A 26,196-nucleotide genomic window follows, 5' to 3' on the forward strand; every position below is an offset into this window, starting at 1 on the left:
TTTAATGCCATTGCTTAAATTTTTTAAAAGGAAAATTTACCATAGCTGAAATACAACTTCTAAAAAAATACAGTGTTCTAGGCTCTCACAGTTCCAGATTGCTAACTTTATAAATTAAAGGTAGAAGTTATCCATATATAAACAAGGCCTCTTTTTCATTGATTTCAATGTTGTTCAAACCTTTGCATATTTCAACCTTCAGATTCCACAAGGTAAGGCTGAGTTTACCAAATATAAATAAAATGTTTAAGTCCATGATGTATTTATTGTAGCAATAAGAAAACAAATGCATCAAATATTTACAGGCTGGCTACAATACTTTTCTTTAAAAAAACAAACAAACAAACAAAACGTGTATCCACATCAAGCCACATCCTTTGTTGAATTTCTCTGGCGCCAGAGGAGTGACAGCGTGTTCCTCACTCATCTTTCCTCTCAATCCTGAAGGCAGTGGCAGGACTTAGGTCACAGGGTGTGGCCTTTTGGGGGGCGGTGGAGGCATGAGCTCCGTGTCAGGGTCCTGATGGTGTTTTCGTTTCTGTCCTTGAGAAGCTGCTGCACATCTGTCAATGAACTCAAACAGCATCTCCTTGGTGACAGGGTTTGAGATGCTGTTGCACACAGCTGTGGACAAAGGCAGACACATGTCTCATATGAGGGTTAATTAAGGCTGCTGACTCACCACAGGGAGACAACTGGAAAGAAGAAAGGTCTGCATCCCACTATGCTAGCCACTTCCATAGCACCAACCTGAGTGACACGCTTCGGCTTCAACTCTTCTCCTCCCCCCGCCCCCCCTCAAAGTGAGAGGCTTTCCACTGGCTAGTCTTTACTGCTCTATTAATTTTAAACCCTAACTTTACATACTTGGGTTACAAGGATGTAGTCAGTAGGATTTTCTATCCCTCAAAACCAGTTTTTACAACACTTTAATCCAGCAAGTGCATCACATTATAAACCCTATTCCACCAAACTGCCTACAGAATGTCTGCTGTGTGCTGCAGCCCTTCAGTCTCTCTCAGGAAACAGTCCACACTGAGAAGCCACCAATCCCACTGAAGAGGGAGCTTTTACTGGAGCTGGCAGGTAACACTGTTTTATTTTAACAATTTGTGTGAAGTAAGGTATTACAACAAAATTACTATTAAATAAAGCATCTCTTCTTATGTGATCAACATTTAGTGCCAGTCCTTTTCATTTTATTTATCTATTTGGTTTTGGGGGGGAAAAAAGACACTGGCTTAATTATTCCTATTTTCTAAATTAACTCATCTTGTCTGGACATATCTGCAAGACCAACAAGAAGCTTTAAACACACAAAGCTATAAACTTTTATGCTGTAAAACTCAAACAGGCAATTTCTATATTTTTTCATAAGCTTATCATATAATCATCATCATCACTGACTGAGCACTCTAAAAGTACACGATTCTGTTAACCTTTAATCTTGGTTTTTATCTGTTTTTTTCTTCCACACCATGAAAAATGCAATCCAGAGCAACAACTACCACTACTAGTTTACCTTATAAATGTAATTTGTGTTGTTCCCCATGAAAGACACTTACTATTCTGAATTCCCAAAGCATTCCTATTGTACCCAAAGAACACTCAAGGATAGCACAGCAGGTTTTAGGTTTTTGGGTTTTTTTAATGGCTTTCATTTATTTTGTTCTGTATTGTTTACAAAGCTATTTTAGGAGCTGGAAATTATATTTCCCCCTGCTAATTTTGTCTTTTACCATCTGGCAAATAATGGTTTGTATAGTTTTGAATAGAACTGAAATTGTCATGTTCTTTTGTTGTTGCTGTTGCTCAACAAATTCAACGTGTATACAGCCTGTGGTACTGCCCTTTAAACTTCTCTCGGGCACATGGGCACAAGCCCACAGGTCTGTCTACAGAGGAGAACCTGCACACCAACTGGAGCCAACTGGGGCACAGACCCGACACAACCCCGACCCCAGCAAGCAAAGGCGGGGCCCAGATGACTCTGGTGCATCAGGCCAAACAGCGGAGACAGCACACTTTGGTTCTAACACTTTAACTTTTTTTTGGATAGGTTGTCATACTCACCCATGGCAGTGTTATAGGCATTAGGAAAACTTTTGTCTGTTCTCTGTCTCATGAAGACCCAGCTGTTGTTCTCAAATTTGCATTCTATAATTTTGTTGTCATACTGTTTTAGCTCTTTTGTCACCTGTATTAAAAGAGAATTGAGGAAAATATTTAAATCATTTGAAAGGCCTTTTGCTTCCACTACGTGACAGACAGATGCATTAGAAAAAGCCAAAAACACCTCAGTAACTCTTCAGGCAGAGCTCTTTGTCATCTGAGGTGTCTAATCAAGCCTAAGGCTACAGTATGCACTCCCTTGTATACATGCTCATTAATCTGACATTTTATATATAGTTGTGAAAATGGCTGTCAATATATACCAATTAAAAGAAGCTAAGCAGAAAAACCAGCCACTTCTGGGCCAAAGGCAAATATGTTACCATGGGATCCATGTCTTCAATATTGTCTGCGTCCCTATGGCTTTCAAGAATTGAGTCTGTTGCTTACGTTTCATCGACTTTCAGAAATGTCTTACCATCTAAATTCCTATGTCAAAACCTCAGAAATGCCATTTACTAGTTTTAAAAAAGTTACATATATGAAATAGTATTAGAATCACATTTAGGCAATGTGTATCCTAAATATTTTGCTTTTCAAGAAGTGCTAATTAACCAAAAATCTAATCTTTAGGCTATTTACCCTTTCCATTTCCAAGCTAATATGAATTTAGAGATGAAGCTACTTTTGCTTTTAGTTGGTAGGGATTTTTTTTTTTTTTGGCTATTTCACCTCAGATGATTAAATATAGATTACAACTTACTCTATAAAGCTAACAAGTAACCATGGTAACTACAAAACCTTTTAAAAGATATTTCATCAGGCTGTGAGATGGTTTTCATAAATAAGAACCTAAGCTTATCTTTGCAGTTTTCAAATCAAATGTCAGTCATGGTAATATTTTAATTCTGTCCTCATCTTTCTCAGCTAACAACTTTCTCTCACAATACGGTAGATTGCAATCATTTAACTTCACTCGCATTATTAGAAATGCTCTTGCACCACCTAGGACTATGAAGGGAAGCAAATTTCAAAAGATGCTTTCAATTCACAGATTAGACAGTGCATGTCTTCATAAAAACTTTCAAACTGTATTCCTTCTTCCTTAATGAGTATTACACTTGACTGGACAATTTGCATGTTCAACAAATCCAACAGGCCTAACGCATTCAGCCTAACCACACCAGCCTGAAAGAGTGATATTCCACTTAACAACTTGCTACATTAATTCTCAAGTATTTAGTATTCTAGTCTCAACTCCCCTCCCTTCCTTCCTAGGGATTCACCTCCTTTTATTTTGATACATTATCTATATTCAAGTATTGGATAGGTAACCCAGTTAAGTAACCTATTTATATTAAATCATTTGTAGGATTTAACAGAGATAAGTTTCTAAAACTTTCAGTTTCCATTTTCTAATTTCTAAAAAGGGCAAAGGCATTCCTAATTTTAGTAAACAGTGTCTTAGTAGACACTGGAAAACGAGGGAAAGTGCCTGGCACATAGTAGCCAACCAGTAAACTTCTTCAGTGAATATAAAACTGAGAAGTGAAACATTGCTTATTTAAAAAAAAAAAAAAGACCTTGCAATGAAATTCACTAAAGAAACCAGGATGACATGGAAAGGTACACTTTGGAAACAGCTGCAAAGAAAACTGTATCACACACATTTTATTAAGAATGGTTTGCTATCCACAATAAGCAGTCTGTACTTTCACTGACTAGCAATTGTAGTAAGTCTTTACCATACAGCCTATCATTCTTATGTTCCTAGTTTCAGAATTGCTATAAATTATGTGTGCTCAATCTGACTACAGGAATTAAGCACTATTAGTAAGCGTCTGTGTGTCTACTTGGTAATGCATTAACAATCTGGAAAACAGAGCTTTCCAGAAAATGCACATACCTTCCACTACACTAACCTAAACCTATTTCCACACTCAAGAACAGTACATTGGCCTTCACTGATCACACTAGTTATGTTGCCATAATAGACCCACTATAAGGTACCCATTTGGTTAGATGGTAAAACATATTTAACTGATAAAAGTAATACCTCCAATATGTGCACAAATTAAGGCAGTTTTCACTAATAGTCAGACCAAGAGAATGACTGGCATACAGAGGAGTTGTTTAATTTTAGTATCCAAATTCTATTTTATTAGTATGACAATAATCATCCTCAGCCAATTACATATTATTATTATTTACTAAAACAGTACCCTGTTAGGACTTCTAGAATAAACTCTGGTTATCCTAGTTTGAGTTAATAAGAAATTGAAAATAATAAGAATAATATTTATACATCAGGATTTCATATCTGTACCCATAATTACATTGAGCTAATGATATTTTACTGTTTTTTTAAAAAAGAAGAGTAATATATAGTATATTTTATATTGACAAATATTTTTTATGTGCCCATTTCATTGAGTACCACACATTTTATACTATTTGAATCTACCAATAATTTGAGGTTAAGAGCCAGTCAGATGAAACCAAATCTAGCAGATTTTGAGTTAGCAGTTCAATGACAATACCTGGAATGAAGGGAAGGTAGAATCACCGTTGCTCCACTCTGCACTATTTTTATAGAATACTTTTTGCAACCTAGGTTCTGGGTACACTACCAAGCCACAAAAGGCAAACCAACAGTGTTGGCTAAACTGACCTGTATGGATCCTGAGAAAGAAAATACCTACTAAAAAGGGTTCCTGGTGGTTAACTGGGATCAAATTTAAAACAAACCAACAAACAAAACAATCCAGCCTAGTAGCCATATCTACGCAGGGCCTTTCACGCAAACTGCACTTCAGGGAGAAGTCTGCACTGAACTGCCTGCCTGCACTGTGTTTCAACCAAAAGAACTAAAGGCTTTCACAATCCAATTGGTGCACAGCTACATCCCCGTCAGCTTCTTCACTGACCAGAGTGGCTTCATTCTGACTAATCAGGGCAGTGCCTTTTGGACCAATCAAACTGTGAGAATTTGGAGTTCTTATCTGTATGAGGACAGACCAATCAGGGCCAGAGGTGGAGACTTCCGTCTTAGTCAACTCCCTTCTGGCTCTGGGGGCACATTTTCCCTTTCCACCAAAGCCTGTTTCCCTGGCTGGAGCTGAAACACCAAACATGTCCCACCAGAGCTGGGCAGAGCAGACAGCATGGAGCAAAGTAGAGCTGTCTAGCTGGAAAGGGGCCTGGCCCCAGGACTGTCTCGTACCCAGGCTGTTTTCACAGCCGTGCTTTGTTGTAATTGAGCTGTTTTTCATGGAATAGTTTACTTCTTCACTCACCCCAAACTGGGCATTCCTACTGGCAGTGAATGTGTGTCAACAACCACCAGTTGACACCTGCACAGAGTAGGCAAAGATGCATTTCTCTTTCTATGGTGTGACAGAAGCCCCTAGATAGAATTCACTGTCCTTGCACTGTGCGAGCTGTTTTGTTATCGAGGGCTCATCTTCCTTTTAGAGAAACTGCACAAAGGCTTGAGGACAGGGGGATTTCTCTGAACTAATTTGCTCTGGAGACATTTTAAAATAATAAATATCCTTAAAATCGGAAAGCAACCAGTGAGGAGTTGTTTTTTAAACTTTCGATTTAGAAATAATTTTAGATTTAGAGAAAAGTTATAACGATATTGTAGAGGGCTCCAGTATTCCGGTCACCCCTAATTTTCAGATTTTACATATCATGCTATACTTATCAACTCTAAGACATTAACACTGGTATAACACAATTAACTAAACTGCAGACTTCATTCCCACTTCATCAGTTTTTCCACTGATGTCTTTATTCATTCGAGGATCCAATCCAGGAAACCTCACCACATGCAGTTGTCGTGTCTCCATGTTCTCTTCTGATCTGTGACCATTTTTCAGACTTTCCTTGACACTTTGGAAGAACAGTAGTCAGATATTTTGCAGGATGTTCCTCAATTTAGGGTCTTCTGCTGACTAGACTGAGGCTATGGATTTGGGGGAAAAATGCAAGAGAGGTGTAGTGCCCTTCTCACCGCAAAATATCTGGGGGTATGAGAGATCAACATGGTGATTACTGGTGGGTTTACCCTGACCACTTGGTCCTGAGGGGTCTGCAAGGTTTCCCTACTGTCAGGTCACTATTTTTCTCCTTTTCACATTCTATTGGTTAGTTACAAGCCACCATATTCAGCCCCACTCAATGAAAATGGAAGTAAATTCCACTTCCTTGAAGGAAGGGCATCAAAGAATTTGTGGACATTTACTAAAAACACCACAGAAATTAATACATTTCTTGATAAAGATATTTTAAAGCTAGACAAATATCCTGTTTATCCTTAAAGTTTCACCCATTAATTTGAGCATTCATCCATGAATTCTGCCTATAGCAATCACTACTGTGGTATTCTAATGGAATATTCTACTTTCTCCATTCCTTCTACATTTATTATCTATACTTCCTGCAAGGAAGATTTGTCTCTTTTCCCTCATTTATTTATTTGCTTATTTATAATACTATGGACTCATGGATATGTATTCTATTCTTTAGTTTATAATAAAATACTACTGTCATTTATTTTGTTGCTCAAAATTGTTCCAGTTTTGGCCACTGGCAATTCTCTCAGGTTGACTCCTATGTCCTTTTAACTTGCTTCCACCTTTACTTACAAAATAAATATATTTTAGCATTTACATTCTAGCAACACAAGATACTATTCCAAGCTCCAGGCTCATCTGTGTTTTCTCTGCTCCAGCCCTAGAGTCAGTTCTGGAATCCCCTACCAGGATTTTATAACAGAATTACTCTTCAACAGTCCAGGCTATGCCAAGAAAGGCTATGCCACTACTTGTTTTAATTAGAATTTAAAATTATTATTGCAAGAAAGAGAGGAAGGGAGAAAAAAAGGAATGAGAGAAAAAGTGAGAGAGAGAGAGAGAGAAATGGCAATGAACTAAATATGAACATGTTTGTACTTAAGAGGTTTCCACCCCTTCTTTTGTGATCTGCTCTCTGGAACTAAGTTGGCCATTTTTTCTTTTCTGAAGTTATCATTTTACTTTTTGATAACTCAAGTTGTACCTCCATACTGTGACAGAAGATATATTTAAAAACATATCTCAAATAGATGAACTCAAAAATCTTATTTTTATGTAAATAACTTTAATTTCTAGCACTGAACAAAGGCAGGGAAAATAAAACAAGTGAATCAGAAATAAAATGGTATTATTAAAGTTTCCCTTATGGTATAACAACAAGACAAATGGCTGAAATCTGAATTATTAGACAAATAATCTTTTAGAACCACTACATTATAGTAGGCCCATGACATATCACTTTTAGAAAATGCATCCATTTACTGAGGAAGTAAAGCATTTGACTAGTTGCCCCTTTTAAAAATATGCTAGACTAGACCTACCACTTAAAAAACAAAAGTTCCTCCACTAAAATCTACTTGTGCCTATGCCTCTGTATTGAAGAACCACAGTATAAATAACACACCTTGCATCTGCTAGGTTAGAAACACAGCAGCAGGGAGTCTCTACCTCATGCATGGAAGGGGTCTTCAAGCCCTCCAATCAGGCATTCAACTAAAGAATGTAGCCAATGAAAAGAAAGCAGCTAAAACTCTGTCATATTTACCCTGAAGGTTATTATAGACAACTTCCAGACATGAAACTTCCATTAAATTACAGGTTATTACCTTCTAATAAAATCAGTTAGTTATAGTTATTCTAAATATAATAAATATCATATAAAATAACGACAGATAAAACAATGTGTTAGTAGTGAATGAGGGAATTAGGACTTCTTTTCTTCTCTGTGTTTTGCTGTATTTTCCAAACTTCCTACATTATATATACTCAACTTAAATTTTTTTTAATAGCAAAATATTCCTAAGATAAACTACTATGTTTCATAAAAAAAAAGAGAAACATCAGGTTGGCTTTTAATGAAGAAGTAAAAAACAATAAAAAGAGATAAACATTTAAATAGAAAACAAAAAGTCCTAGAAAAAGGGCCTAAGTCCACAGCTTACAAACAGTGCAATAAGGCACCCATGGCGCTGCAACACCATCACAGAGGCACTGTGGGGCATTTAAAATGTTTGGGACAACACAGTAGTATGTGCTGGATCCCATGTAAACTACTAGTTGGAGGGAGTCCACAGTTTTCATGCGAGATTCCTTTAGATGACACTGTATCTTTGCAAAGCTGTGTGTCTGCCAGTTATATGACAAAAATCAAGGTATCACAAAAAATCAGTGTGGAAAAGTAAATGAGACCAATGGTGTACTACCTGACCCCAAGGTCTGAGAAGTTACCCAGTCCTTAACATGTGCTAAATTGTTAGCACGTAAACTTAAGTTGAGTGGGTCTATCCACGTCATAAATGGAAGCTGTCAGGTATATCTTGTGGCTTAGAGGCTCTGTGTATGAGGCAAAATCAAGAAAGGTTGACCACCTTTGCCCTAAATTATTTTTGTCCTTTCCCAGTTCCTAGTCTCTAAACCATAGGTGGCAAACACAAGGCCCGTGGGCCAAATCCAGCCCTCCACCTTGTTTCTACCTGGCGGCAGCACCGAGCTCTTGCTTACCTGTGAAGGAGTAATTACATTTATGCAGTCCTAAAACTACACTCGGCCCTTTGAAGGCAACAGCAAGGCTGATGTGGCCCCCAGTGAAAATGAGTTTGACATCCCTGCTCTAAACCCATATGTAGCCTTGTATCTAGCACTTAGTAGAAACCAAATAGAGTAGTGAAAAACTCTGCCTGAGGTGCGGAAAATAGAGCTGGTACAGAATGAGAAGTTCAAGTTAATGTCATTCGTTTGATCTAGATCACTAAAATATGTACTCCTCATTGATCCCCCCATCCTCAGCACAGTACCCAATCCAGGGTAGATTCTCAGGGAAAATGTTTACTGAATTCATGAGAATTGTTAATCTCTCTCTGTTTAGCAACCAGTTTGCCTGTTGATGGCTGGCTAAGAAAAGTAAGCTAGTAGTACTGTCTCTAGCCTTTCTCTGCCTCCTTCCACCTCTCTCCTTTCTACCCTTTCTCCATCCACCTCCCCACCCCTGCCAACAAAACAAAAGGTTTAAATATCTTATATATCACCAGTTTATCATTTGAATAAATGCAATGCATTTGTACTCTCTATTTCTGGTGCCAAAAGAGCAGGTGACGCCATGCTATCCCGGTAGCAAAGGCAGCACATCCCCTTAGACAGCAAAGAACAAGTAGAAGGAATGGAAAGACAGAGAGAGATTTCGTGTCCTCTCTCCCTTTATTGATCAGGCAATATCAACCATGTCTAGAACTGTATGATTCATCTTTATATAAGTAAATATTAATTATTAATTGAGTGATTAGTATGTGCAAAGCATTAAAAATTGATGATCTACACACATAATCTCATTTAATTTACACCACAACCTTGAGGCAGGAATTATATTGCTGCCCTTCAACAGGCATGGAGTCTAAAGCTTAAAGTAGTTAAATACCTCACTGAGAGTGACAGACCTAGAAAATGAAACAGACAAGTCTCGATAGGTCTTCCTGTCCAATGTCAAATGCCATTTCATATATCACTAGCTATTACAGAGCCCAGCGCTCTGTGGCCAATAAACATAGAGTAAAACAAGCATGGTTATTTTCCTACCCAAATTTTGCCTGATATTGGGTACAGAAACTTCTGCACATAAAACCAGTTATATGAAAACAGAAAGTCATTGGACCTAACTCAGCTACAGTACTAAGCTGTAGAACCATCCTTCCTGTCATCTGACGAATACCGAGCAACCATGTCCCAGGCACAGGGTTGTAGAGTGGTGATACTGACATAGTCCCTGACCCTCAAAATGTATAGTCTAGTAAACAGTCAAGTGAATAACTACAAATTATGATAAGGGCTATGAAAAAAGGAGACTATATAATAGAGACTAAGGTAGGGAAAAAGATACCTGGTTTTAGGTGGGGGAGTTTTGAGGATTGATACTAAGGTTGAAATTTAGAGGATGATAAGAAGTCAGTTTATAGAAAGAAGGAAGGAAGAAAGGAGAGAGGGAGGGCAATAAGTAGTGATTAACAGGATGTCTGAAGGCCTACCGTGAAAATGTTCTTAAGATATTAAGGGAACCAAAAATAAAGAACTTTCTCTAGGAAAGGGTAGGGGAGAGCAATGGCAAAGAAGGCAGGACAACTGTAACTCAACAACAATAAAAAAAAGGGGGGTCCCACATAAGCCTGATTCATTCCCAAACTCTCTTATACCATTTTATATCACATATATACAGTCCAGCTGTCTATCTGACATCTTTATTTGAATGTCCCATAGACTTTGTAAACCCAACATGTTCAAAATTCAACTTATCTTTCCCAAATCTATTTCTTCAATTGTATTCTCTATCTCAATAAATAGTAATTGCATTCACCCAGTTTCTCATGACAAAAACCTTGGTGTCTGGATAATCCCTTCCCCTTTTACTTCCCCTCATAATTCAATTCACTACCAGGCCTACCAATTTAAAATCCAAACTGTATTCTGAATGTGTCTATTTTGTCTCCTCTCGTGCCATTATCATAGTCCAAGCCATCACTGTCTCTCAGATTTCTGCAACAGCTTCCACACCAGTGTCTTCTACATTTTCCCCATCCTATCAATTCTTTATAGTGTAGCCAGATTAGACTCTGAAATATCCAGATCCAATGAAGTCATTCCCTCATTTCAAAGAAAAACAAGTAAAAGACATGAAGGGGAGAAATAAGACCACCTCTATCATAGAAGACATGACTCCTTACATAGAAGGAATCTACAAAGATGCTTTTAGAATTAATAAGTATGTTTAAGAAGGCTGCAGAATACAAGGTTAATTATACTGAAACCAATTTTATTTCTACATATTAGCAAAAATTAGTTGGTAAAAATTTAAAAAGTATCATTTACAATAACATTCAAAAACATGAAATACTTAGGGATAGATAAAAAAAATGCAGGACCTGTATGTTGACAACAAAACACAAATAAAAGAAATCAAAGAGAATCTAAAAGAATACAGATTTAACATAATCATGAATTGGAAGAGTCAATACCGTTAAGATGTCAGTTCTTCCCAAACTTATCTATAGATTCAACATAGTGATAAGCAGAATCCCAACAGGATTTTTTATAAATATAGACAATCTGATTCTAAAATTTATACAGAAAGCCAAAAAAAACCCTGAATAGCCAAGAGAAAGAAAAGAACAACAACAAAGTTGAAGAGCTGACTGGCATTAACTGATTTTAAGACTTGGTAAATAAGACAGTGTGGTACTGGTGAGTGGAGACATACAGATCAGTGGAACAGACAGACAGAGCCCAGAAGTTGATCCATAATTAAGAGGTCAATTAATATTTGACAAAGCTACAAAGCCAAAGCAATGGAGAGGAGACTTTTCAACAATGGTGCTGGAACAACTGGATGTCCACATGCAAAATAATGGACCTCAACACATAGCTTTCACCTTACACAAAAATTAATTCAAAATGGAAAATACACCTAAACATTAAAACCTAAAACTAGCTTCTGGCCAAGATGGAGGCGTAGGTAGACACACTGTGCCACCACGCGCAACCAAAAGAAGGACAACAATTTAAAAACAAAAAACAACCAGAAATGACAGAAAATAGAACTGTATGGAAGTCAGACAACCAAGGAGGTAAAGAAGACACATTCATCCAGACTGGTGGGAGGGGTGGAGACAGGCAGCTGGGAGGAGAGGACTCATGGCAAGGCGTTGGCTGGTGGACCCAGCGAGGTGGCAGATTGTGGAGCGGGGCAGGCCAGGCTGCAGCTGTCAGACCCCACAAGGTGGTGGCTGGCAGACCCTGCAGCCCCACATTCGTGCATAGATAAACCGGGAGGAACGGCATGGGGAGCGAAGCAGACCACGCAACCCAGGGCTCCAGCACTGGGAAATAAAGCCTAAATCACTGACTGAAAACACCCGTGGGGGTCGAGGTGGCACTGAGAGAGACTCCCAGCCTCACAGGAGAGTTTGTTGGAGAGACTCACAGGGGCCTAGAGCGTGCGCAAGCCCACCCACTCGGGAATCAGTACCAGAGGGGCCCAATTTGCTAGTGGGTAGCTGAGGGAGTGAATGAAATCTGGCAGAGTGGAGCAGGTGCCATTGCTCCCTCTTGGCCCCTCCCCCATGTACAGCGACCAGCATTACTCCACCCCGGTGAACACCTAAGGCTCTGCCCCTTTACCTAACAGGCACACCAAGACAAAAAAATGGCCCAAATGAAAGAACATATCAAAACTCCAGAAATAATACAACTAAGCGAGGAAGAGATAGCCAACCTATCAGATGCACAGTTCAAAATTCTGGTAATCAGGATGCTCACAGAATTGGTTGAATTTGGTCGCAAATTAGATGAAAAAATGAAGGCTATTCTAAGAGAAACAAAGGAAAATATACAGGGAACCAATAGCAATGGGAAGGAAACTGGACTCAAATCAATGGTATGGACCAGAAGGAAGAAAGAAACATCCAACCAGACAAGAATGAAGAAACAAGAACTCAAAAAAATGAGAAGAGGCTTAGGAACCTCCAGGATATCTTAAAACGTTCCAACATCTGAATTATAGGGGTAACAGGAGGAGAAGAGGAAGAACAAAAAATTGAAAACTTATTTGAACAAATAATGAAGGAGAACTTCCTCAATCTGGCAAAGGAAATAGACTTCCAGGAAGTCCAGGAAACTCAGAGAGTCCCAAAGAAGTTGGACCCAAGGAGGAACACACCAAGGCACATCATAATTACATTAGCCAAGATTAAAGAGAAGGAGAGAATCTTAGAAGCAGCAAGAGAAAAGGACACAGTTACCTACAAAGGACTTCCCATAAGACTGTCAGCTGATTTCTCCAAAGAGACCTTACAGGCAAGAAGGGGCTGGAAAGTAGTATTCCAAGTCATGAAATGCAAGGACCTACATCCAAGATTACTCTATCCAGCAATGCTATCATTTAGAATGGAAGGGCAGATAAAGTGCTTCTCAGATAAGGTCAAGATAAAGGACTTCATCATCACCAAGCCCTTATTATATGAAATGTTAAAGGGACTTATCTAAGAAAAAGAAGAAGATAAAAAATAAGAACAGTAAAATGACAACAAACTCACAACTATCAACAACCAAACCTAAAAAAAAACAAAAACGAAGCATACAACTAGAACAGGAAAAGATTCACAGAAATAGAGATCACATGGAGGGTCATCAGTGGGGAGGTGTGTGGGGAGAAATGGGGGGAAAGGTACAAGGAATAAGAAGCATAAATGGTAGGTACAAAATAGACAGGGGGAGGTTAAAAATAGTATAGGAAATGTAGAAGCCAAAGAACTTATATGTATGACCCATGAACATGAACTAAGGTGGGGGAATGAAACTGGGAGGAGGGGTACAGGATGGAGGGGAATAAAGGCGAGAAAAAAATGGTACAATAGCAAAATCAATAAAATATATTTTTTAAAAAACCAAAAAAACTTGTGCTCTCCTTTTCTCTAAGAATCTAGGCTCTAAATTGAAAAAATATTTAAGGAGGCAAAAGTAGATTACAGTTGTGGACACTTTTACACTTCTTGTGTAATAAAGTGTAATTTAAGTAATTATTTCCAAGGATTACACTCCATGTGGGAGAGTGTCTGGGCGGCAGGTGAAGTGACATGTGATGGATGAAGGGCAGGAGGGCATACTTATTGGCTTGAAGTATGATGATTATCAAGTTTCTTTTCCTTCACTTTCCAAATGCACACCACTCTGACCTGCATCATCTCTTTGCTGCTTGCTATTCTAGTTGTAGCACAAACCACAAATCATGGCAAATTGCAGAATTTCTCAATCATTAAGGATTTACAATAGGTTAATTTTAAAATGGGCTGCACTTCACAGCTGCAAATCTTTTGTCTGATTTCTAGACCAAATGAGAAGTCATTGTTGGATTGAATGATCTTTCCATAGGCATGACTAGAAAAAGGAAAAGGTCATGCAGACAAAACAGGTAGTTCTGCCAGGTAAGGTAAGGTAAGGTAAGGTAATGGCAACGGCTTACTAAATAGACTGTGAAATGATGGCACAATATATCGCTCCCTGTCTGTTAGTATCAAGCATGATAAGAATTACAAGCAGATCATGAATATACTGCATGCTTGGGATAACAAAAACAATACACAACCAAGGAAAGCTTTACAATCCAATATGCATGTCTAACACTTGTTTTTCTTTCTAAATGGTTTTAACTATAAATGACAGGGCTTATCTGATGTTGCTTGTTTTTTAAGATGCCTTTGCCATGACCAATACAGATAAATAAATCATAAAGTATGTATGTCGGACTGAATTTGGTAGATGGTTTACCTACTTCTGGCAGTAACAAACACCTATCCTAAAATCTTTTTTAATAATCATTAAATAGCTAGCTTAATGAGGTTCACAATACACTGGATTGTGTGTGAACTAAGCAATTCATTAGGATGTCAACGCATAGTTCAAATTTACCTCACTGAGTCCTTCATTTACTTTCCAAGGACTTGCTAACAATTTGAATCCAATCATGTTCATTTAAAAGAATTTCTTTAGCAGTATGTCCAGGTATGTGTATATAGCTTTACTGCCTTTCTCTCACCCATTTCAAACCCAACTATACACTTTTTAGAGACCTCAAGGGAACTGTCCTCCAAATAGATCTACATGGCATGTGGCAATAAACCAAAATGCTACAGTAACAAGTGAAGATTTCTTTCCTGTTCGCCTATCATTTAGGGCATTAACAAAAATGCTGAAGCTCCTTCCTTTTGATCATCAACTCTGCACGATGTCTCAATTTGCTTGAGCAGAATGAACAGGCACCAGAGTCCACAGACCCATACGTCTTTGGATTATTAGCTTCGGTACACTTCAGAACTCTCTACTTCAGTTATAAAGTCTAGTGTGGTGACCAGGACTCCTCTGGGCAAACACAGCTTTCCAGGATTCCTTTCGGACAAGTCTGCACCTCAGGTCAATGTCTGCTCCCACTGTGATCGTCTGCACACCACAGGGGCAGTAAGCTGCCTCTGGTGTGTCCAATCAGTCATCAAGTCATTCATTTACTCTTTGCTAGGCACAATGCATTCCATTTTTATATATGCTTTCTCACCAACTATATTTCTTCTTTAAGAAAGCAATCCTGGAGTTATTGACAAAGGCATTGCACAAATACAGAGCAATAATAACACTGCTTAGAACCCTTGGGGGTTCTATTTTGTGTCTCCATGTACTAGTCTCTGAATGACATTCACAACGAGAATTACTGAAATCTGCTTCATCAGCTCCAGGTATTGGGGATCTCGAAAGCCATTCAGAAGATGTTGAAAGTTTGAAACAGATTATAATAAATGATCTGCATCAAGTTTCACACACCCTAAATACCTTCCTTAAAAGAAATTTTTCTCCCAAAACACATCACAATTACCCTTCATACAACCCATCATTTTGGAGCCAATAAAGAAAACATGGAGCTCATCAAATCAAACACTTTTATTCTGAAATAGCCAAGTCCTAAAATACATCATCCATTATCTCTATTAATTAGTGTATCTTTATGTGTGAACATTCATGCATTGAAGAAGTAGCAAATTCATTATTTTGGAAACTTGTACTCAAAACTAACTTAATGTTTTTACCTAAGGTATTTATTTTCATCAGCAATACTTACTTTTAAATTATTGACTGAGGGTCCCCCCCCTTCACATGGAAGGGGAGGGGAGAGGGCTAACATTTATTAACCACCTGCTATGCAGCCACACTGTGCAGGGCACTTTATATACATCATGCTTTTTATAATTATGAGGAAAGGTTGTGTTTGGTTCTAGAGCTCTACATCACTGCCTCTTGGTAGTATCTAGAAAATTCAACATAAGAGAAGAAAAGTAAAATTTTATTATTATTCACTCCTAACAAAAAATTACTAAATAATTAAACCAAAGAGTTAATGGAGTCCCCTTTGCAGTCCCCATAAAATAAAAGAGACATGTGGTCTCTAGTAGGTCATGTTAAGTTTAATTTAATATAATCTTCTAAAAAAGAAATGATAAGAATATACAGGCTCATGGGAGAAACACACACACACACACACACACACACACACACAACTCCACCAGCCTCAAATGCACCGGTCTGATAACACTAGTCTGAAGAAAGAGGTCTGGAAAGAAATTAGGAGGAACAAAGTGACAGAAATCTTAAAAGTGGGTAGGGAGGAAACAAAGGAAGTTCTAAGTGTCCTAAGCCAGGTCTGTGGAATGGAGATAAAGTGCTTTCAGTTCAGTAATATTCAACAAAGAGAGATTCCAGTGATGATTAGAGCTATTTAATTTTTTAGTAGGCTCTAGCAATTTATAAGTCTTTTTTGTCTTGGCAAGTGGCTTATCTGCTTTTATTTCCAAACTTGAAAAAAAGGAGGGGGGAATCACTGCAAAGAATTATGCATGTATGTAACATATAAAAAAAACTAGCTATTATATAAAGATTTCTACATTCAGAAGTATCTTCTTGCCTAATCTTTAAGAAATCAGAATTGTCACAATTCACAATTCCTGGAGATTTCATTAGAAACCAGATTAAATTTCTCATTTAGTTTCTTCTCTCGCTACCCCTCACACTCCCTTAGGTTATTTGTCCTGTCTTTGAGGAGAAAAACGAGATTGTCTCCTAGTGGGAATAAAGAACAAAAATCAAAATCAATTGGGCAAAAAAAAATCCCCATACCTTTGGACATTCACCACTCAACTGCTCTTATCAAGCCTTCAGAGACTCTATTTCTAACAAGCTGTCAGTGTTACCTATTAGAAAAGAAATTCTTTTCTGGACTACAGTGCTAAGCTACTTGGAATTAAGTCTGGAGATAAATAAGATAGGTGGTTTTACATCTTTTCTCTAAAAAGTATCTGGTACAATCTTGCTGCTTAATAAAAATAATGTATCAGTTAAGTGGTATGCTTAGCAGGAGTGCTTTTAAATCATCAGTATTTTATAAGATGGTCTCACCAGTGTGCCTCCTTCTGTTTAAAAGTCAGCTCAATTCCACAACTATCAGAAATCGCCACATGAGTCTCTGAGGAGTGCTCCCCCTACCGCTGCCATGCTGTCTGTGTCCTTGCCAGCTTTTAGGCCAGTACACCTGTGACCCTGGGCTCCTGCGGCTTCCACTGCAGACTGGCACAGGAGGGTCTGCTCTAGCCAAATGACAATACAGGGAGGATGTTTGTTTGGAGGTTTATTTAAAATTGGAGAACACTATAGAGTGTTGGAAAGTAACAAGCTGAGAACACTTAGAGCATCTGCTTTGTTTGCCAGATGCCACAGAAGACCTGGTGATCCCCTCTTGGTACTGTTCTCTGCCCAGAGGCTCCAAATTATCACTGATTTAACTGTCTTGTCACCACACTTCAGATGTTACCACCATCATTTCCATTTTTGCTTTCAGAATATTCTAAGAACAACAGTCCTTTGAATTTTACCATCTAATTGGTGCTAAATTTACATATAGTCATGCTTCCCCAACTTTGGTGTTAAATGGATATTCTAGTCCTTTCCTGCCCTTAGGAAAGGGAAAGGAGATAAGTCCCTGTTTTAACTATCACACAGCCTAGAAATTCACTAGCACATGAAAGCTGTGTAGCCCCACTCCAGAGCCTGCTGATGGCACAGCAAACAGCTGAATTTAACCCCGAATTAAACCATGAAATGTGAACTCCAAGTTACACAGGCTGGCAATGGTTTGGCAAGTTAGGGGAAGTGGCAGAATGAACATTTGGGACTTTAAAAAAAATCTAATATCAAAAAAGGAAAAGTGCCGTATTTTGCCATGCATAATGAGCACCCACATTCTTGTGTGTGTTATACATGGGATTATCATGCCCATTATTATGCCCACAGTCTGTGATGGTTAAACCCGGGTATAATGAGCAGCCTTATTTTTCCCTGAAAAATATGGGCAGAAAGTGCACATTATACATGGCAAAATATGGTAGCTCGTTCTTAGTTATATTTCCTTTTGCTGGTTTCATTTTTTACTGACTTGGTTTTTTTGTGCTTAAATAACTTTTTAGAAACCAAAACCCAACAGTGAGAACAATTATGTTGATAATGCCAGGAAATTTGTTTGCTTTGTTAAATTGAGCTTCAAAAACACTTCAATTGAACATACATTTGTGATCACCAGTAATGCCTATTCTTATATCCATTTAAAATGTTTACTTTATTACAGCTTCTTATAAATGTGAGTCTGCATTGTGGCACCATGGCTGCTCAATTTCTAGGCCACAATTTTATGATAATCATATGAAACGTATTCATGTGTCAATACAACTGCTGAACAATGCCCCAAATGGGATTGTTTGCAGCTCTGAATTTCTGATGGCAGCACAGTTCTATGCTCCATACCATTAAGAACCTGTTACAAGTAGAACTCTTTGTTTGAGAATAACTTAGTTTATAACATGTACTATTTTGCCACATTTAGCTCAGTTAAACTGCTACTATCTCAGAATACAGGTGAGCTCCTCCAAGAACACTGATCCTAAATACTCAAACATATGAATGGGTTAAATGGGTTAGGGACTTGTAGCCAACCCTTTGTACACTCAGGGCAGGCTCTCAGTGGCATGTCATATGCCTTGTCTTGGTCTGCAGCCTACTACTTTAAAGCCTATTACTTTATTTTATGGCTGGATTTATCAGTTTTAGGCAGCCTTCAAGTACCAGAGGGAGTGAGTCTGGGGAATCCCTGTGTACCTGATGTTTCCTACTGCACGTGGAAATACATGGCACCTCACAAAAGGGTAAGCAAACACATACGCAGACCCAGTGATGAAAAATGGACAGTGGGTCTAGAGGTGTCCCTCACTCTACTGGTTTCTCTGTAGCACTCATGAAGAGGCTGCCCTGGCAGGCAAACCCACTCACCCATCTCTTCCATAGTCCATTTGGCACAATGCGCTGGCAGAGAAAAGCTGATGCTTGATTTAATAATTTCAGGTGACATTTTTCTTTACAGAATTGAGCCTGTTTTATTGGCTCCTGAAATACCACATGATACACTGTTTTAGAGTGAAATTCCCTTCTCTCACCTTAGACAGTAGGCTCCTTGAGCAAACAAAACAAGGGCCTTTGTTTTGTTTACTCTCACATGCCCCTGAACACATGAAGGGGCTCAATAAATGTGTTGGAGAAAAAAAATTGGTGAACGTTACACAAAGAAATGATAAGAATGACATTAGATTTCAAAACATTCCAGGCATTATTCAATGACTTCCATCCCCTGGACTGACCACTCTCTGGTTCCAGCCTTTGTACTTATCTTCCTTGTAAATGGCAGGCATATCATCTTTTCTCCCCTCTGGCCCACTTCTCTGTTACCAGGTCACTTTCTCTGGGAAGCCCTCTCAAATTCCAGATTCTTATGCTTCTTTGAGACACTCTCATACTACCTTACTGTTCCCTTATCTTAGAAAGAAGCCTACTGAATTGTCTCCAGCCTGACAATAAAGCTCAATCAAGATGAATTTTAATACAGTGCCTAGCACATAGTATTAAAATTAAAATTTTCACATGCATATACATGAAGAGTTATGTATTTTGGGCCTGAAAACCAAACCAAATCAAAATAGAGTAAGCCCAACCTAATTATATAGTTACATGGGTAATTAGTAGTTAAATCAACCATAGCTTTTTGAGTAGAAGTCCCTTTAAACCATGCTGCCACATAAAATTAGGTTTCTCCTACCTTTGTGGATGTGGGCATGATTTCTACTCAAACTGGAAATAGGATGTTAGTGATTGGGGAGAAGTGAAGGGGGAAATGGGGAGGAGAAAGCAAGCAAGCAAACCATATACCATGCATTTTTATGTCAGGTGGGAAATGAACATGCAAAATAGTTAAGGCATCCTACTGCATCATCTTCATTATAAACCAAGCATTTTCTGCTTCCTAAAATATAAAAGCTAATGACTCATCCACCCAGCACTTATCTATATTGTTCACGGTAAGAAAAAAAGATAAATGTGTCATTCCCTTTTGCATCAAGTGTCCAAACAGGCAAAACACTGTAAATATGCAAATTTTAAATAAGTAATTCATTTATATAGTTTCACTGATAGAAACTCAAAGGTCTTTATAAACATTAACCCTTCACATTCTTGTGAGACAGTTGTGTAAGATTCCTATTTTAAACAGTGACTTGGGACCCTTTAAATAAAAATGAATATACAATAGGTTTCTACCTTCCTGTCTCCCACTCTAAAATGAGCCTACATTTCCTTCTGAAGTAATTTTCCACAAGAAAAAATCCTAAGAAATATCTCCACCAAAACTTCCCACCAAATCTGCAAACAGAAGAGATGGCAAACTGTCTCACAAAATAAGACTTGCTGAATTAGTTCAGAGTGGCCTCAATAAAAATATTCAATAGGAATGCACAAAGCTAAAAGGCTGCAGACCAAGACAAGACATATGACATGCTACTGAGAGCCTGCCCTGAGTGTACAAAGGGTTGGCTACAAGTCCCTAATAATTTATTACTTTATTAATTATCCAACAGATGACTTAATGAGTAGCCTACTAACAAGATATAAATTCAAACAAATTGGGAGGGGTTTTTTTTGAATACCCATTAGGGAAAGTAATATAATAAGACAATTTAGAGGAGGTATTTTTGCAAAAAAAAGAAAATTGCAGAAAATAAAACTTGGAAAAATAAAAAGATTAACTCCTGATAAATATTTAATATGTAAGGTAAAAGGAAAAGCTATAATCACCATGGAAAGAGAAATGATAGTAGACAGATTATCAGAACAAGAATCAAAATGAGACATTCCATTATATTTATATATTATTATTATTATTAATAGTTTTCACCCCTTTTAAGAGGTAGGTGGAGCACGTATTACTGTAATAAGAGGCAGAATTTGAGTGGAGACACTTGAAGGAAGAAAAAAAATACGTTACTGCTAGATGTAATGCTGGGGTTAAGTTTGAGTACTATTTGCTAGGCTCACTCATTTTGCTCATCCTTTCACTCTATTTTACCGAGAAAACTACATAATGCTTGGATAAAATAACAGGGGAGAAACAACCACAGAAGCAATAAATTCCTCTGTATTTGTTTTGTGTTGGGGTGGAAGGAATGCACTTTCAAGTATATCTGTATGTATATGATGCAATTGTATATAATGTACACATTTTTTCCAGATTTTAAACACTGAATCCAGAATTTATAGAAGCATGTAGAAAGTATAGAGAGGAATAAATCAAGCCTTCCAATTGAGGCTAGGGTAGGAACAGAACGCATGTCATTTTTGAACCTTCCAAGGCCTAGAAAGATGAACTTCAATGCACATGTATATAATTGCCTGTGAAGTCAGGAAAGGACAGAACCAGGAACAGTATCCTACACTCTCTATCACCAGTCCTGCAGGCTTTACTCTGTATCACGATGCCCAACATATACTTGAATTCAGCATTTGGATGTATGTGATTGCTTTTATATATAGTGTCCAGATCTGTCAATACAGGACATGTGGTTGCTAATACCTGCTTTGGTATCTAAAAATGCATCATAGATCTAACCTTCTCCTGCTGGTTGGTACAGAAATGGGGGCACATTCTACTTTTTAAGAGATATGGGTCATTTCTTCAGCACAAATTATTTTGCATTCATATTCTGATAAACCAAAAAGGTCTCCTCTACAACCACCTGGGGGGAGGTAGGTAGAAGGGTATTTGTAGCAGAAAGAAACCATCACAGTGTGCGTAGGGTCAGGGCTCTCCCTGCCCTGCCAAATGAGGAAGAAGGCCCCATTTGACCTCTGTCTTTGGTATATACATTTGCTGAATATCTTGGAGTGAATCCAGTTCTTTTAGGAAAGTCAGTATGGGTGCAGTCTCTGATAGACCTAACTTATTCTTAATTCTGCTCTATGAGAAAGGCTGTTATAGAGTAGTTCCAATTCACTATTGCTAATTAATATATCACCTTTTGGTAAACTAGATCAAATTTATAAGGAAGAGTAGATGTATGTTACTACAAGGTCACAGACAGTGCTTACAAAATTCAATCAGTCAGTCACTGAAGGTTTCAAATTTACCTTCTTCCGACTCCAAAGATCTTACCCATGCAATCCAAACAAAATTCTCAAAACATTTACTATTTTATTTGACTCAGTATTTCTACCTTTGTTTTATAAATCCTTAAAAGTCAAATAATCACAAATAACTGTATTTTAGTTTTGGTTAAAAAAAAAACAAAACTAGAAAGGATCTTGGACATGATTTAATAAAAATTACATTTTTAATTTTAAAAAACTGTTTTAGGACAAAGATGAGAACCCCAAAGCTCACACCCAAGACATCCCCTTCCAATAGACCACAGTGCTTCTTTTTCACTCCTTCACATATTACTACAAACCATCCACTTTGAAGACAATTCAGTACAGTATTGTCCTCATTTTGCTAGATTATTGAGACAAATACTACAAGAGAAGAGAATATAAAGAATTCTGGAGTAGGTGGAACTAGATTAAAATCCCGACTCAAATGCTTTTAATACATGTGTGTTGTGCTCCACACTGCAAAATCGTCAGGCTCTGTGTTGCCCAGCTGTATGCTATGCAGTTTTTAAGCTATGTAACCTGGAGTGCAAGGTTTGCATCTGCCAGGTGGTTGCTATTGGGACTGAATGTGTTAACCTATGTAAACACATTGGGGGAGGGCAACTCTGTTAGTCTGCTTCCTTGTTTTTACCTGGGATTATTCTGCACTCAATTAACATAGAAAATTATGATAATGTATTACATAAACAGGAATTTTTCTTTCATTCCATTTCCTTCAATTTCCATTTTAAACAAGAAAAAAAAAACTAAACAAAGTGAAGAGACTAAACCCTGTGTGGTTCATTCTTACTTATTCCATATATGCCTCAGCATACAGCTATTAATGGTAGGAAATGAAGACAAATAATACACTATGTGGCTTATTTTCATTCTATTTTTTGTCAACCTAAATGGGAAAAGGCTAACTATTCCATGAGGTTATTTATGCATGAAAACCAAACTAAAACCTGGCTTTGAAACAGAGTAGCTTGGGCTCAAAACATCTCGAGTTGGAACTCTGTCACAGACAGGAACTCCTGAGCAAGGCACACCCACACACCATGCGCACCAAGTTTTAGGGAGCCCGAGTCCCCTATAACAAACATTTTTTTAAAAACATGATTTTAGTTATTTGTTCACTTAGTTTCCCATATCACAATTTCTCAATGAAAGAAAAATGAAGAAAGGAAAAAGTACATCTGAAGATCCTAATGATCTGGGTCCCAGGTGGTAAAAGAGTAAGACCCCTACTTGTAATGGCTGATTGAATGCCTTAGGGGAGGGCGATGGGGTAGAAGGAAACACCATTTTTCAACATAACATTTACAAGCAGGGTACTTTGTGCTAGGTGCTTTATCCATACAATTTATACAATTCATGCATTTTTTCTAAGAAGCAGATATTTTCATTCCCATTTTATAGATGAAAAACCAGGTACATCCACTAAAGTACATAAATTGGATGAGAATCCTACCATCTGTCTCTAATTCTAAAGTCTACCCTAAGGTTCAGGGATTAGTTTGCTTTTCAATTGAATGGCAAATCATCCTTATACATTTTAAGAGATTCATGAAAAAATTTCCATAGATTTCTAAAAACTAATTATGAAAGTTAATCCCACACCCCATAAAGGGCATAAACATGTCTCACACACCAGCCTGCCACATTTCTTAAGAGTTAGATCTAAGCCAAAAAAGCACAAGAATCAAACAAACTGAAATACTGAAGGGTTCTATTCTTTTGAATAAGACACACTTTTTCTCTCATCTGCCAAATGCCCCTATTGGTTACACAGCATGAGCAATTTTCTCACAGGAAATCTCATATTTATAGCAAGCTAATTACTCTCTAGAAGTGATTGTCATATGTATGTGGATGGTTTTAGGATTCAATTTTGTCAAAAGCTGGAAAATTAATTCATGCATCATCCCATATAAGCCTTATGTTTTAAGAGATTAAAAGCCACTGCAAAGAGCTATTACCAGGGAATTTCTGAAGGTTCCTCTTTACTAAAACATCCATTAATCTACTTTTTGGGGGGATGATATAATCTACAATACTGTTTGCTACAATAAATTCAATACTCCGCCTGTGGAGAAAATATCTGCATATTAAAAAGAATGTTTTTATGTTTTAAAGCTAAGACCAAAAAAAACCTTACATCTTAATCATGTTGTACTATATTAAAACATAAAAACAAGAGATTCCAGCAAATAAAATGCTCACTAACTTTCCTTTCTCTTAGTAAATGAGATATGTAGGTATTGGTGGCTCAGATGTTTACACTGCTTTCTACCAGTTAGGCAGAGGCCTAACAGATATTTTTTACAGATTTTTTTACAGATGTTTTTAATACACACCTTTTTCAAAGCTACAATATGATATATGCTGCACAGTAACTGTTTTCTCTCAAGAGAAATGTTGGCAACATTTTGAAAACTTCAACTTATTGAAATATATAACTATCTGTGAGCTTCTCATTTTGTATCTGTGTAAGTGAATTATGCTACTTTTGCTACTGTCAAGCATTTAAAATGATTATCAATTTTGACTCTCATTCTTAATTTTCCCCCATTGAATATGCTAATACATTTTTTTAAATGGTGTCAAAGATGCTACTTTACTACAGCAAAATATTAAAACAGACATTTGGTAGAATCAACATATGGTGCATCCCTGAAGAATATGAGGAATGTTTATTTTAAAAAAATTTTTTTAGAGAAGGCATCATTTATTTCTTAATCAATACTGAGTGTCCCTAAAGTGTGTGGTATTATTAAAAGAAAGGTCTCCAGCAGTTATAAGGCTTTTGTATAAGCAATCCTAAAACATTTCATAGGTTTCCAAGTCTACTCACTAACGTATAGGGAACCTGCTATTCATATACTTCAATCTGTGAGATACACACTTTCTCACTTCAAACATGGAAAATTTCAGTGGCAAATAAAGATATACAGAAGTAAAATCTTAGAAGATAAATAAGAATACAGGCAAATATAAGATTTCACAGGCAGTATATGAGTATTGGCCAAGTAACATACATCACTTCCAAAAGAAAGGATTGTTCCTTCCCAGAAACTGGTTCATACCTCCCTATGGTTATTTCTGTACTATTATTTGCTTTTTTGCTGTTTGTGTGTGTGTATATATATATCTTAAGTTCCTGGAAAGATTTTATATTTTTTATTTTGGAATCCCACCACAGTACTAGAAAATACCTAGCACTTGGTACATGCTCAATAAACATTTGAATACCTGGGTAAATGAATGATTGATGATGATGATAAAGGTGGTAAAAACAGCAGCCACACTCAGGGACAAGCACTGTTCTAAGTGTTTCACATGCATTAGCTAATTTACTATTACTATCCCTGCTTTCTCTTGCTATCCCTGCTTTACAAATGAGAAAACTGAGGATACAGAACACAAATAGCTTCCTCCCACTCATCTAATTCCTTCATGCCCTTCAATTCTTGGCTTAAGAATTAAGTGACATCATTGGGAAGGTCTTTCTTGACCCATTAAACAAGGCTAGCTACCCTCACCATCTGTTCAAATAACCCCTTTGCTTTCCCTGTCATTATAGGCCTCACTCCTGAAGAACTTTATCAGCAGAACTGTACATCATACAGTAGGCTCCATGAAGGAAGGGACCACCTCAGTCTTACTCACTTCTCTAACCCCAGTGCCTATCAAAGTACTTGGCACATAATGGGGCTTAATGAACAGAAATTTAAAGAATGATGCATAAAATATGACAGGTATTCATTAAATGTTCATTTAAGAAATAAGTAACAAAAAATTAGTGAATGTGAAGTGACATAGAAAAAGACAATGTAATTGCCCAGTAGGCATTTAAAAATTCAAAACAGATTTAAGAATGAGGACTAGCTGGTAAAGATTTGAGAGTCACCTACAGACAACT

At 37.5% G+C, this 26,196-nt stretch overlaps 1 protein-coding gene across 4 annotated transcripts in view; it reads right to left on the reverse strand.

The window, feature by feature from the left end:
- Positions 1 to 335: 335 nt before the first annotated feature.
- Positions 336 to 26,196, reverse strand: part of RNGTT (RNA guanylyltransferase and 5'-phosphatase) — a 291,658-nt gene continuing 265,797 nt past the window's right edge. For all 4 annotated transcript variants that reach the window (XM_053913627.2, XM_053913626.2, XM_045188557.2 and 1 more), the window contains 2 exons: positions 2,074 to 2,197; positions 336 to 624 (listed from right to left, as the gene is read on the reverse strand). In XM_053913627.2, coding sequence (XP_053769602.1) covers positions 461 to 624; positions 2,074 to 2,197 — 288 coding nt within the window. In that variant the 3' untranslated portion in view covers positions 336 to 460. The remainder of the gene's footprint in view (positions 625 to 2,073; positions 2,198 to 26,196) is intronic.

This window comes from Desmodus rotundus, chromosome 11, assembly GCF_022682495.2.
Source record: "Desmodus rotundus isolate HL8 chromosome 11, HLdesRot8A.1, whole genome shotgun sequence".
In the NCBI taxonomy this organism is placed as follows: domain Eukaryota; kingdom Metazoa; phylum Chordata; class Mammalia; order Chiroptera; family Phyllostomidae; genus Desmodus; species Desmodus rotundus.